Consider the following 14,755-nt stretch of genomic DNA (forward strand, 5'->3'; position numbering starts at 1 on the left):
AAGATCTTTATGAACTAAAGCACTAAGAAATAGTGACAACTAAATTTGACTACACCTATTTCCTCTAAAGATCTGCTAGAGAACTTCTAATTATTTGCAACGAAGTTCATACAAATTGGTGGATGAATCTTAAACCAAGCAAGAAGAGATGAAGGAAGAACCCATATCCCATCTCCACAAATCAAACCAGAAGCAACAGCTGGAATCATCAAACCTGCTTCCTTGTTTTTCATCCAACTCCAAACAAACACTACCAAACTCCCCACACACATGTCAATGGCAAAGTAAGCACCTACAACAAAAGGTACAGCCATTGCCATTGGAAGTGGGACCCACTTCCCTATGTTTTTAGGGTTCAAATCGCTCAACAAGTTAGCCAACAAAGCAAATGCAAAAAACCCACAACAGAATTGCAAGCAATGGCTTGGTAGTGCTGAAAACCCTTCAACACCAAAAATTGCCATGTTTCTATATATGATAGCATAAGGTGCTTTATATTCACCATTAGGGTTTCCAACATCATATGTATTGTAGAAAATAAAGAATGTGAGTGGTGCTATAACACAACCTATTGCCGTACCAATTGCTTGTGTCACAAGCATTGATCTCGGTGAAGTTAGAGTTAAATAACCAGTTCTGAAATCATGCGTTAAGTCAGATGAAGTTGAAGCCAGTGATTTTATTAGCCCACATGCTACAAGTTCAGAAACAACACCATTACTGTTTCCTCCTAGGGATGCAAGAATGAAAAGTGCTACTTTTCCATAGTTATAGGACATGTTCATGTCGGTTAAGCCGGCACCATAAGCATTGCAGAAGCCAAGAATTGGTGCTAGGAGATAAGCTACCACCACAAAGTACCACTTCACTTGGGGGAAGATTAAAGGGATAACAATGATGGATATTACAGTGAGCACTGCATACCCTACACATGCTAACCATATCGGAATGCTTTCTTTTATAAAGAATTCATCACGTGTAAGATCGTCTAGAGTCTGGTTCTGGTTATTATCTGTGATTGAACCTCTAGTAAAAAAATATCTATATTAGATTTAGTTTTGTCAAATAATTAGAGAACTAGGCATATGAGGTCTAACATAGAACAACTATTCATATACTAATTTCATTGGATATAAATCAATTACTTTTTCTATTGATATGGTAGTATAGTGTATTTGAATATAGGCTTCTAGAGTGGTAATTAGTAAGGCAGAAAAGCATTATTAAAGCCTAAATTTAGTGTTATCGATTGTGGATGGCAGAAAGACAAAAAGACGCCATAAAAACACACACTGCCATGCTTCATGGATTGGCCAAGGTGGTTGTCCAAAAGCATGTCAGCACAATCCGCCATGGCCGATAAAACTGTCAAACTTGAAAATTACATAACCCATGAACTGCAATAAGTGATTAAAGGCCGGTTATTTACCTGCATTGTGATTCCTCATTTTCACGCAGGCCTGAAAATTTAAGGCACTAAAATATATAATTTTGATAAAATTGTACAGTCCATCTCCAAGGATTAATGCAATGGAAATAAAAACCTGCATCATGAAAATAAAGGAAAGTTAAGGCTTAAAATGGAAGAAAAAAACACACACTCAAATCAAAGTAGTACTAATAGTGTGTCCTTCAATTTTTGTTCAATCAAATACCTTATAACCATTAAGACTCTTCATGCTACTCTCTGGTAAACTTTCAGGGAACCAATTTCCTTTTAGTACTCTGATCAACGGCCACATAATGCCCCATGAAACCACAGCACCAAAAAGCAACGATAAATTGACAAGGTGAGAACAGATCATTCCTGCTCCAACATATGTCATGCTGAAATCAAAGTAAAATCTGCAAAAAAATATCAAACATTCTTGTCAGATTCATAAAACATAAAAGAGAGTTAAAGCAATTGAAGTTAAAGGACCGGTTCAAACTCAGGCTACAGAGAAAATACTAACATTACAACTCATATACTAACATTTACTTATTAAAAAAAGAGAGAAATGGAATCAAAGCGCACACGTGTTTTTCCACGCTTTCAACCCGAAAGTAGGAAACTGAGCAAATTCGCATTGGCCATCACCCGCATAGAACCATTGGAAGAAAGACCAAAGCAAACTGAATGAGAAGAATTGCATGAAACCCTTAACCTGCTTCCTGTGAAAGATGCCAAATTAGTTTTATATGTTTTCATCTTGAAATAACAAATAGAGTTCAAATAACATAAACATAATTGGTTTCATAATCATACTTGGCCATGACATTTCCTTTAGGAGTATGGAATCCATTAATAAGAACACCTGTAGCAGTTCCACTTGGATAAGGTAATTTAGAGTCTATTATCATCATCTGTTAAATAACATAGCAAACAATATTCCAGTTAGTCTAAACCCAATTCATCTTAAACTGAATATTGTTTGCTACTTGAATATTCAAGTTAGTTCCACTGAATAATGTAGTGATTGTAGGAAATTTTGACTGTAATTTTGTCAATCGTAGACTGCAAAAATTAGCTGTTTGCTCAAAATCGTAAAGTAATTGTAATTTGACCGCACAAAATCCAGATTCATTCATAACCAATACCTTTCTAAAGGGTATTAATGCTGTCAGCCCAACAAAGTAAGTAACAAAGAGAAAGCCAGTCATCCAGCTAATTCCAGGCTCCTTGGTGTCAGGAGTATTCCCCGGTGTACTAGCCCCCCCAACTCGCTCATATGTCGCCCTATTCAATCCCAAAAGGTAAGATCCAAAACCACCTATAAATAAACAAGTAAAATTTAGAAAATAAGGGAAATGTTCCACTTGCAGTTCTTATTTATACAAACAAAATAGAAATTAAATAATGACTTTTAAGCAAGTTGTTTGACTCAAGTGGTTAATTAATGAGCTTCACTAAAGGTTTAATTTCTCGGGAGTAACCAAGGTCGAACCCTGGACTAATCCTGACAAGAGTTTACTTATCTCCTGACCGAACTCCGGATTACCAGGGATCCATTCCCCTAGGAACTGGAGGATTAAAAGCAATCTTCTTTTAGAAAATAATTCATTTTAAACTGTAAACAAAGACATTGAATAGAAAATAAAACAAAAACTCACCTCAAAAAGATGCACTGTAACATGCAACAGCACAAGTCTGAATTATGGTATTTTCCTGTCTAGTGAAAGGTGTTGAAGCAATATTTGCTTTCTCAAGAATCTTAGTCCAAAGTTTGATGAACACAAAGCCAAGAAGTGCTACTGAAACATTGAGATTAGGGACTAGACCAGTTGTGAGGTTCAGCTTCATCACAATCACACTATAAACTATGCCAATAAGGATGCTTGCTATTAGTCCTCTAATTGTGATCTGTTTCATCCATGGTGCTACTCTACTTGCATCTTCTAACTCATCTCCAACCTTTTCTATGTCATCTCTCTCCAAAATTTCAATCTCTTTAAGTTCTTGCTCATCATTGCTTACACTGCCCATTGGAATTATCAAATCCTTCAAAGAAAAGAGATTAAATATTATTAGTCCTCCAAACATATCAGAATCAATTCTACCCAATTGGATGAGTATATCTAGATGACACGATGTATTTACATGCGTAGATGATGTACTGTTGTCACGACCCAATTTCAGGCCATGACCGGCGCACAGGCTAACACTAACTCATGATATATTTAGCCTGACAAGCCTAATAAACTATAACACTTGCACGTTTCTAAAATACTGAAATTTTGGTAATGACTCACAAAATTTCAGGACATTTCAAAATACAAGTTTATTATCACAAAGTATATAAAATCTATCTCATTATTTATATATAGACTTTAAAGAAAAGAACATTCATTATCTCAATAGTTACATCATAAGTAAATCACAAAATTGGTCAAGATAGAGGTCTACCGCAAGGCATAGATGTTTTTGGTAGACATGAAAACTCTATGAGATTAATCATTTGCAATCTGTGAAAAGAAATGAAACCAAAGAAATGGTGAGTCACAATAATTCAATGAGAGCATGACAAACAAAGTGGACATAATGGATAGGTGAAAATTTCACCGGTCTTTACCCAAACAATTTTTAAACTAAAAATTTCATCATTTGGAAACTCATTCATGCCCAAAAAAAATACTTGCAATATCCACGTCAATACTATTCGACAAAAACTCATACTATTCGACAAAAACCCTTAGCATGAACCAATGATTAGTCATATATAAAGTTCTACAACCACATGTTCAAATGAATAAATAAAAACAACCATTTCAACATGACTAAGATCAATTATCTCTTTTCACTATTTGTACATAAACCACATTATCTCTTCGTTGTGGTGAACGGAGATTACCACATTATCTCTTCGTTGTGGCGAACGGAGATTAACCACATTATCTCTTCGTTGTGGCAAACGGAGATTACCACATTATCTCTTCGTTGTGGCGAACGGACGGAGATTAACCACATTATCTCTTCGTTGTGGCGAACGGAGATTACCACTAATCTAGGATTTCAAGTTCAGTCCGTGGATGATTTGAAAACTGAGCTTTGAATTGATGTAACACTAGTCTAGAAACACTTTAAAGATATAGGTGATACTCATAAGTGTGATCATATAGTACGCATATACAAAATGAACTGAATTTTGTATTACTAATTTTAATCGGTCCGATATTATTTAAATGTGATTTCCCTATTCGAATAGTAAAAACAACATGTATTAGCCTAGTGACTGAGCTGAACTGAAATAATATTTAAACCATAATCTGCTCAATGGAGTTCAACACCTGAAACAATTCCATTTGACCATTATATCTAAGCGCAGCCATCAATAATATCCTTATATCTAAGTTAAATTGGATCTTAATGAAATATGTTCATTCTTAGATCAACTTCATGTTATGTTGATAACAAATAATGAGCACCTTGATTTGAAGAAGAGAACAACATGTTATGTTCATTCTAAGAATATCAATAATGAGAATATGATGTGTGTATCTTGGTGCATAATAATTTTTTATGCATGCTCTTCTTTTAAAGTCTGGTGTCTTATGCAATAACTTGCTATCTCTGATCATTTTATATTTCAAATGGATGACTATTTATTTTTAGTACATTTGACAACACCACGTTTAAAACTGGTTTTTCTGATGATCATTTTATGTTGTTTTATAGGAAGGTTTTCTGTTATGGCATTTTATTTGTATATACATAGATTTATTTCCTCTTTATTTGGCAACTGTTTTTCATATTTTTTGTTACTTGGACAGATTTCATTTCCTTAGGCATTAGGATAGCAACTAATAGAATTTATGGACATTAGAATTATGCTAGCAACACACTCTTCCTAACACACTTTTATTGGCTGAAATTTAATTTGGTTCCACCAAATTTACGTGGTGTTTGCATGATTTAGTGGAATCGATTTGAATTTCAATGAATAGAAGAGTACGTTGCTAGCATCCTCAAATTGTATCAAGGCAGCACTATACCAGACAGAGTTCCGACCAGTTCCTTTAGAAGAATATATTAAAGTTGGTAATTCCATTTATAACAAGAGTATGGAACTTTCTAGGACAATTCCAAAAGGAGCTGACCTTGGTGGCAAGGATCCAGACCACGTTGTTGAACTATGTAACGAGGTACGCAATTTGAAGTCACAGTCACATTTTCTACACCTTGTAATTTTTCAAGATGAACAATTGATATTTTTTCAGGTTGTTCAAGAGGGACAATCAGTGTTAATATTTTGCTCTAGCCGTAAGGGTTGTGAATCAACTGGAAGACATGTTGCGAAGTTCCTTAAAAGCTTTACTGTTGATATTAATGAGAATAATTGTGAGTTTGCTGATATTACTTCTGCTATTAACTCCTTGAGAAAGTGCCCTGCTGGGTTGGACCCAGTACTTGAAGAAACTTTTCCAGCTGGTGTTGCATTTCACCATGCCGGCCTTACGGTAGTTCCATTCTTTTGGTATTATGGTTTCCGTCAACATTGTTACTAGACTTATATTTTGGAGTAGAAGTTCATATTTGATCTCAATGGAAATGCTAGGTTTATTTTACCTACCTTTATGGTTAGCCCGTTTTTAACTGTTCTGAATTCTAATAGGTTGAGGAACGAGAGATTGTTGAAACTTGTTATCGAAAAGACCTTTTACGCGTCTTAACTGCCACATCCACCTTAGCAGCCGGAGTTAATCCACCAGCTAGGAGGGTAATTTTCCGCCAACCTAGAATTGGTTGTGATTTTATTGATGGGACGAGGTACATGCAGATGGCGGGTCGTGCTGGTCGAACTTGAATCGATACAAAAGGAGAAAGTGTATGACTTTTTCTGTTATATCCTCAACTATTATACATTAGTCTATGTGTGGTTTTTATAGGTTGTTGTGCTGAATGTTGATTGATTGTTGAGAGTTTCTATGCTTTGGTATACTATTTATTGACTACTATTTTTGTTTTTTTCATTGACCCTTGGTTGTACTTATCATATGTTGTGTTTTTCTTTCTCTTTCATTTTACATTGATATCATGATTTATTTTGGCATGTCTACGTGGCTTTGACTGTAGTCTTTCATTTTAATTAATTAGGTGAGTCAAATGTTTTGCTGATTTGCGTAGGTAGTCATCTGCAAACCACAAGAGCTAAAAAAAGTTATGGGACTTCTGAATGAAAGTTGTCCACCGTTACATTCCTGTTTATCAGAAGATTTAAATGGGATGATTCATGCAATCTTAGAAGTGGTTGCTGGAGGAATAGTTCAAACGACCAATGACATTCACCGGTATGTAAGATGTACTCTTTTGAACTCCACAAAACCATTTCTGGACGTGATAAAATCTGCTCAAGAATCTCTAAGATGGTTGTGCCAAAGAAAATTTCTTGAATGGAATGAAGACACTAAACTCTACAGCACCACACCTCTTGGACGTGCATCTTTTGGCAGTTCTCTCTGTCCGGAAGAATCACTTGTAAATGTTTCTGTCTATACTTTTATTCATGGCATTTGTTCTTTTTAGTCAGCTTTGGTTTTATTTCTGTACAAGCATTTTCTACAGTATTGGTTTGAATTATGCTAAACAACATTAGGTAGTATAATCCTGTTGTGATTGACATTAATCCACACAATGGTTGATTTTGTAGATTGTGTTGGCTGATCTTTCAAGGGAAAGGGAAGGATTTGTCCTTGCATCTGACTTGCATTTGGTTTACTTGGTGACACCAATTAATGTTGATGTTGAGCCAGATTGGGAATCGTACTATGAGCGTTTTGTGAAATTGTCTCCTCTTGATCAGGTTAAAATAAATTTCCCCGATCTTATTTTTCAGCCAACAATGTTATTAAACCTTCTTAGAGTTCACCGCATGTTTACTTTCACCTATTTTATGTTGCGTACATGATACACCAATATTATTTTGGAAGAAATTAATTTATAAGAAACCAAGTTTTTCAGTAGAAAGATGTATGTATCGGTAGATTCACCGGTACATAAAAAGCGTACGATTGAATTGTCATACCACCTCTATAGATATCGATTGTTGAGTCTTTTATGTCTGTAGATTTGAAATAGTCATATAATCTTGACACATTTGTAAATATTGTTAATTGTAATTGTATTATGTTTGCAGTCAGTTGGAAATCGAGTAGGTGTTACAGAACCGTTTTTGATGCGTATGGCACATGGTGTACCAGTGGGTTCAAACAAGTCAAGATGGTCGAACAATAAACGACAAAATCAACATGGGATGTCCAGTGGAATAGTTAACTCGGATGATCAAACACTTCGTGTCTGTAGAAGATTCTATGTTGCTCTCATTTTATCGCTTTTAGTGCAGGTGCTTTTCTCTAGTATATGGACGCAGATATCTCTCCTGCAAGTTTTTGTCAATGAATGATATTTTTATTAAAAAGAATATTAATAAGAAAAAATAGAAGGGTGGTATGAAATACTTGTTGGTTAAAAGTCACAGGACGACAACCATAAACAAGGAATGAGAAAAAAAAACAGAAGATGATACAAAATTCTTCTTTGTTAAAAGTCATAGGACAACGACCACAAACAAGGAAATAGCATTAACACAACTTTCCAATCTCTTTGCTTGTCTAACCACTGAAAATTTCAGAAAGCGTTTTATTAGTTAATTATGCTTCTGTGTTCTTTATCTGTCTTTTCTATTTTCCATCTTATCTTTAAATTTTCATCAGAGCTAATATCATTTTATGAATAAATGTGATTTGATGAAGGAAACTCCTGTGGGTGAGGTTTGTGAAACATTTAAAGTTGCCAGAGGAATGGTTCAAGGTTTGCAAGAAAATGCTGGTCGGTTTGCATCTATGGTTGCTGTGTTCTGTGAAAGGCTGGGGTGGCATGATTTTGAAGGCTTAGTCGCTAAGTTTTAGAATCGTGTATCATTTGGAGTTAGAGCAGAAGTTGTTGAGCTTACCACCATTCCCTATGTTAAAGTAAGTAGCCGAAGTTCCATGTCAGTTTTACATACTTCAGATAACTTGTGTTTTGTTGTTGTTGTTGGTGTTGAAGTACTCACTCTGTTCCCCTGTTTCTTCCATTCAATTCGCAGGGCTCTCGAGCAAGAGCACTCTATAAAGCAGGTTTACGCACACCTCTTGCAATTGCTGAAGCATCCATTCCTGAACTAGTAAAAGCACTTTTTGAATCTTCATCATGGGGCACAGAAGGTAATGTGCGAAAATTGTCAGTAATCAGTTTAACAATTTTATTTAGCAAAAACGGTTGAAATTATATCCCTGTTTTACTCCTTGAAACTATATATGTAAATGTGGAGCTAAAATATTGGATCAGCATATTCTTTATGTTACAATTTTTGCCACTGTTTTCTTGAGGACGCTTTTAGGTGAAATGTCAATATTAGTGCATTATACTTCTAGTTTTTCCATGTTCATTTTACGTTTTTGTCTTTAACTCTTTATTTCATCAACTAAATTTGTTATGCCAATCTTTTAATTTGGAAGGTTCTGCACAAAGGAGCTTACAATTCGGTGTAGCAAAGAAGATAAAGAATGGTGCTCGCAAGATTGTTCTGGATAAAGCTGAAGAAGCAAGGATTGCTGCTTTCTCAGCCTGTAAGTCACTCGGATACGATGTCCCACAATTCGCTCCACCCATATCCACTGCTTTATGCAATTCTATCAGGAAAGAAGTTGGAATTTCCTCTGGAAGTGACACAGCTGACACTAGTCATAGCTTTATTGATGCAAATCACATTGGTAACTCTAATGTAGCTGCTTTAGAAAAAGAAAAGGACTTGATTAAATCATCCGACAGAAGTGCTCTAGTTTCTGTAGAAGGAAAATCAGACAGCATGAAGCCACATAGTTTGTCTACTGTTCCAGTTGTAGTACCTACAATAAATGAGCCCAGTATGGCTTTTGGTCCTGCCAAAATTCCTGATGTTACCACCCTCTCTGTTCATCTACAGAAACAAAACGATAAGTCAATTATGCATAATGGATGCCATGCTCAAGGTACAGGGGAACAAAATCATAGGGGGAATTTGGCTAGTGGTAACATGATTAACACCAGCCGAAAAGGTCCCATTAATGCAGTTAGTAGCCCTGGTGGGCTTGACATCCATTGCATCAAACGATTGGAATTGCACTCTGCTGCCCCTTTTGAAATACATGGGATTGCCATCTGTTGGGAAAATTCTCCCATGTACTACATTAATCTTCCCAGGGATATTCTGTTGTCTGAAAATAGAAAAGACGACAGTTTTTCTTTGACTGCATGCAGTTCTAAGCAGAGAGTTTCATCATCTAATTCTAAGCAAGATTCCATGCATAGATGGAGCAGGATTAGCAAAATAATAGAGAAAAAAGAAGTGAGAAAGTTCACCTGGAATTTGAAGGTTCAGATTCAGGTGCTAAAAAAACCATCAGTTTCTGTTCAGAGGTTTGGTTCGTTGGACACAATCGATAAAAATATGCACCTTGAAGTTGTAGACAATTCCTACATATTATTGCCCCCAATCCATGTTAAAGATGCAATTGACATGTGCATTGTGGCTTGGATTCTTTTGCCTGATGAAGAGAGCAGCTCTAGTCCAAACCTAGATAAGGTAACATAACTAGTTGTATTGTACTGCACTGCGTACATCATAGGTGTACACACATGCTTAACTTTGGTTTCAATTTGTGATGATTTGATAGTTGAGTGTACTAATATTAACAATCACATTTGGTATTTTAGGAGGTTAAGAAAAGATTATCCCCTGAGGATGCAGAAGCAGCTAATCAGTGTGGCAGGTGGAGGAATCAGATGCGAAAAGCTGCTCATAATGGATGGTTGCTGCCGTCGGGTTGCTCAAACACGAGCATTATGTTCTGTTCTTTGGAAATTGCTTGTTTCTGAGAAACTTGTAGAAGTGCTTATGGAAATAGAAATCCCATTGGTAAGATCCTACGAAACTATAGTACACTTAGAGAAAAGTGATGTCAAGTCTGGTGTTACTTTAAATCTTATTGCGTTTTTATACCAGTCATCGCACATGTCAAAATAAATTATATATTCGAACATCAAACATTTAGAGAGAGAAAAAAAGTAGTATTGAACAATTTTTTATTCACTAAGGACCTATGTGCGGGAGACATCTTAAACATTCATTTGGCACAACTTGGTCTTTTTGTGTGAATTTTATATTTAAGGTTTCTAATGGCTGAAACAAGTGCAAACACCAAACAATATGATATGTAAAAACCATGTACAGTTTTTATCAAACTGCTTAAACTTCAGTTTGATTTTTATTACTCCTGTTCTACTAATCAAAAGTTAAATTTCTAATATATATAGGTGGGTCTTTATACACTTTTTGTACCTGAAGCCAAAAGTTGTGTGTGAGGGAGTGTATTAGATTTTAAACTAGGGGTGTTTAAGGGGTAGGTTAGATGAGTTATGTTTGTCCTTTGCTCGCCCCTAATTTTTATTGGGGTTAATAATGCTTTAACCCCTGTAATATAGGTCATTTTCGGGTTTATCCCCTGCAAAAATTTTGTTTTGGTTTTCGTCCTTGTAAATTTATTTATTTTTTCCAGAATACTCTCCTAATAGGCCATTTTCAGATTTTTTTTTCCAGGATTTTTGTGTCCCAGAATACTCAACTATGACGAGGCATGCAGTTTATAATATCTTGGGTACGTTCTTGTTAAGTATAAAATGGAACGAGTTTCAATGCATAGCAAGATGCATTGCAGCTATGATCTACCCTTCTTTACATCATTTTTGATCTATAGGATAGGAAAGCCAAAATTTTGTTGAGTTGTATATATTGATCGAACATTGGCTTGTATGTTGCATTGTTGGAAATAAAAACGTCTTCCCATAATGTATATAATGAAATAAGTTTCCATTTAAAGTAGTTTATTCAAATTATTATTTCATAATTTTTCTTAGAGCCTTCAATGTGGATAGAAAAGTTGAGGAAAAGGTTTATATTTTTTACTTGATCACTGAGTTGTTTTGGGTGTACCGAGATCTTGAGATGAAATTGGTTAATATAAAATAAAACAAGCTTAACTATAATGAAGAAGTGAAAATATTAAAGTTCAATATGAAAATCACTGATTTTCACCCAAATGACTGATTTTCACCATATCATAAATTAAGACACATGTAATACATCATAGCAAATATATCTTACCTAAAACTGTAAAAGTAAAACAAATAGCACTGGTTCAGAGACAAAAGAAATGGTAGAGAAAATAGAGAAACACTCTAGTAGCTTCCTTATTATTCTTTAACATTATAGAGACTTCCATATTATTCTTTAGTGTTCTAGAGACTTCTGCATTTTTCTTTAGTTCTCCATATTATTCTTCATCAAGCACACTTGTAATAATACATCATAGCAAATGTAAAATACTTAAAACTGAAAGTAAAACAAAGTGATAGTTGTAAAATCCTAGAATCAGTTTCACAGTTTATTTTTATACTATAAAAACTGTGTAACTATTCTTGGATGTCACCAATAGGATTTGTTTGTTTCTACTTGCGAATCCAAACAACATGATCCTCAGGTAGGAGGTGACAAACTGGAACAGTCCCAGGTTGAACTTTGAGTACTTGAAATGCCAAATGTTTTGGGTTCCATTCTGATGTATCAGTGTGACACACAGCAATAGCTTTAACTCTGCTTCCATCAGCACCCTCCAAAGGCACAGAGTAAGCTTTAGTTGTATCTGTTTTGTGACAGTAAAACACTGCATAAGGGTAATTCTCTTTGTGACACACAACAGCTTTGTTCTTCTCACCCAACTTCTTCACTCCAGATGCTATTGTATATTGTTGTAAATTACTTTCTTTGTTCACTTCTGTTGAAACAGCCTCAACATTTTTACCAAGTTTAGAAGTAGTGAAATCAACCATAGACTCCAATGATGTTACACAAACCTTTTCCTCTCCTTTGATCCCTTGCTCTTCACACTCACTGATGGTGTTCTTCACAATCTGAACACCCTTTGACCCTTTCTTGATGTTTAACTTGTTGATTATGTATTCCACCTTGTTTAATGAAAAAGGTATTGAATTAGCAACTTGGCGCGGCAAGAATGTTGCCGCATTTGAAGTGGTCTTAGTGAATTGCAAGTTCAGTTTTGTTCCATGATGCAAGTCCTTTTCCAAAAAGAAGAGTGCTACATTTGGTTTATCATGTAACTGAGTCTCACTTGCAGCATAATTGTAACTAAATGGAGAACGTCCAACTCCAACATTCATATCAGTGCCACCTCCTTCATAGTATCCCTTTCTGACTCCAACATCTACACCACCCTTGCCTGCATCAACCCAAGTTCCTTTCTCTTCACTCCAATATCCAGCTTCGGATAAATAGAGTAAATTGAAATATATTAAAATTTATGTGATAGTTATTTTTACTTTGATCCATAACTTTTTATTTATTTTAAATTTAGTCCTTCATACATCATGAGTCCTTTCTGATAGAGATTATATGATGGAAATGAGATTTAGTTCAGATACACTGTCACTGTAAAGTTTTACACTATGAACAAAGCACAATCAATCATATGTGTGATTTTTGAAGTAATTATGGTTAAAGTCAAATGTTATTAATAATTTGAATATTAAAATTGTTTGACTGTGTAATTTTCTTTTTACACGGACAATGTGCATGAATTAAATCCTAAAATGAAATCATTTTAAACATGTGGAAGTAAAATACCATCCATATATAAAATGAGCATGAGGGTTTTCAGATATTATATAGAGATCAGTTTTAGACTATGATACTAACCAGGGTGTAGCAGATTAGTGATGGCTTTTGGCATCAAAGAGGTTGGAAGCATGGATTTCCAGTAAAGTTGAGGAGGTAACATTGTAGCATTAGTTGCCACTACCACAAGCTACATTTGAGAATATTTTAACATTAGTAAATTATTATTTTGACAAGCAAATAGTTTAATTATTTGAAGAAGACTGGTTGAATTTATGTAATTGAAGCTCACCATGAAAAAAGTAATGGTGTGAACAAGATGAAAATCCATATTGGATTAGTGAAGCTGAAACTCTAAAGGAAAAAAAATGATAGTCTTTACTCTTTTGGAAGAAATGATCAAGAGAAGTTGAGATGGAATGAAAAACAAAGGTGCATGTAGCCTTTATATAATAGTGAATGGTATGGGGCAGCACTTGGGTGACATTGTGACATTGGTCAACCACAATGTTACAACTGGCTTTTCTTATTTCTCATTCATAAGGTCTTTTTGTTTTTTATACACTTATGACATTGTGGTTGGCCAATGTCGCCAATGTCACCAATGTCACCTAAGTATTATTCGAATGGTATGTAACTATTAAAACGGAGATTTATAACAATGTATCAACTAACTTATTAATTCAACTCCACCTGGCTCAACTATGTGAGTTTTTGTTAAGGAAAATTCTATGATGAAGTTATGAGAATGACTTTTTTGCTGAAGTCATGAGAATGATCAATCATTGAACATTTGTGTATTTAATGTATGTCATGTCAAATTATACAGTTTATTGCACATTTACTTATACGATGTTCCATTATATCTTTACTAATTGCAATTGTGTCCTTGATTAAATCAAAATTAAACATTTTTATTATTATTTTATTTTTTAATCTTAAAACTTATGCATCTAAATTGGATACTACCAATTCCATCTTCCCCATCTTCGCACAAACTGAATGTGAGATTGATTCCAAATTTCTTAGTAGCTACATCAAAATTCCAGATCGATTTCTTCCTCCCTTTCTCTCCAAAATTCATCTGCTCCAACACCTAAAATGGTCCTGAAGAGTAGGTCAATTCATCGAAATTCCATATTAAAAAAGCATCAGAACCAATAAACAGGTGGAGGGTGATGGATGTTATATGATTCATGATATTTATTGGCAAGGGGTAAAATTAGGCTCAATTTCTTTCTGATTTTCTTTTCATGCAGTTTCATAGAAAGTCATCCGTACATGCACATAAAGCTTGTCATATGTAGTTGTAATTTCAACCTTAGGATTTTGATATAGATAGTTTTACCAATTCAATTGATGTTGGTATCAGAAGTACTATGTTAAGTACTTTGAAATCTTGAGGATGTGTTATAATATTTGAAGATGAAGAAAAATGAATAATTTTCAGATGAAGAAGAAAGGACTAATAAAATGAACAGATGTAGAACAAAAATGATTTTATTTTAAATAAAATAAGTTAATAAATCAAAAGTAATTAATATTTTGTATGAGGACTAAGTTGTAAT

The 14,755-nt window shown here is 34.6% G+C and overlaps 1 protein-coding gene and 2 pseudogenes across 2 annotated transcripts; 1 reads left to right on the plus strand and 2 right to left on the minus strand.

The window, feature by feature from the left end:
• Positions 1 to 71: 71 nt before the first annotated feature.
• LOC112419118 (metal-nicotianamine transporter YSL3-like) lies at positions 72 to 3,466 on the minus strand (annotated as a pseudogene).
• Positions 3,467 to 3,957: 491 nt separating this feature from the next.
• Positions 3,958 to 10,523, plus strand: LOC11423167 (helicase and polymerase-containing protein TEBICHI-like; annotated as a pseudogene).
• A 1,326-nt stretch (positions 10,524 to 11,849) lies between these two features.
• On the minus strand, positions 11,850 to 13,608 carry LOC11425657 (BURP domain protein RD22). 2 transcript variants are annotated; one of them, XM_039831664.1, is made up of 3 exons: positions 13,480 to 13,608; positions 13,269 to 13,377; positions 11,850 to 12,834 (listed from the first exon to the last, which is right to left on the minus strand). In XM_039831664.1, the coding sequence occupies exons 1-3, from the start codon at positions 13,516 to 13,518 to the stop codon at positions 12,005 to 12,007; spliced, it is 978 nt and encodes a 325-aa protein (XP_039687598.1). In that variant the 5' UTR covers positions 13,519 to 13,608; the 3' UTR covers positions 11,850 to 12,004. The 2 variants fall into 2 exon arrangements, with proteins under 2 accessions (XP_039687598.1, XP_024633770.2); XM_024778002.2 differs by having other exon boundaries at positions 11,850 to 12,792; positions 13,480 to 13,547.
• Positions 13,609 to 14,755: the final 1,147 nt, after the last annotated feature.

The sequence above is a fragment of the Medicago truncatula genome, chromosome 1 (genome assembly GCF_003473485.1).
Source record: "Medicago truncatula cultivar Jemalong A17 chromosome 1, MtrunA17r5.0-ANR, whole genome shotgun sequence".
In the NCBI taxonomy this organism is placed as follows: Eukaryota; Viridiplantae; Streptophyta; class Magnoliopsida; order Fabales; family Fabaceae; genus Medicago; species Medicago truncatula.

Coding starts and splice junctions, on each gene's coding strand:
- LOC11425657 (XM_039831664.1), bottom strand. CDS start 13,518: ATGGATTTTCATCTTGTTCACACCATTACTTTTTTCATG. Junction 13,378..13,479: donor ACACCATTACTTTTTTCATG/GTGAGCTTCAAT, acceptor TCTCAAATGTAG/CTTGTGGTAGTGGCAACTAA. Junction 12,835..13,268: donor CACTAATCTGCTACACCCTG/GTTAGTATCATA, acceptor ATTTATCCGAAG/CTGGATATTGGAGTGAAGAG.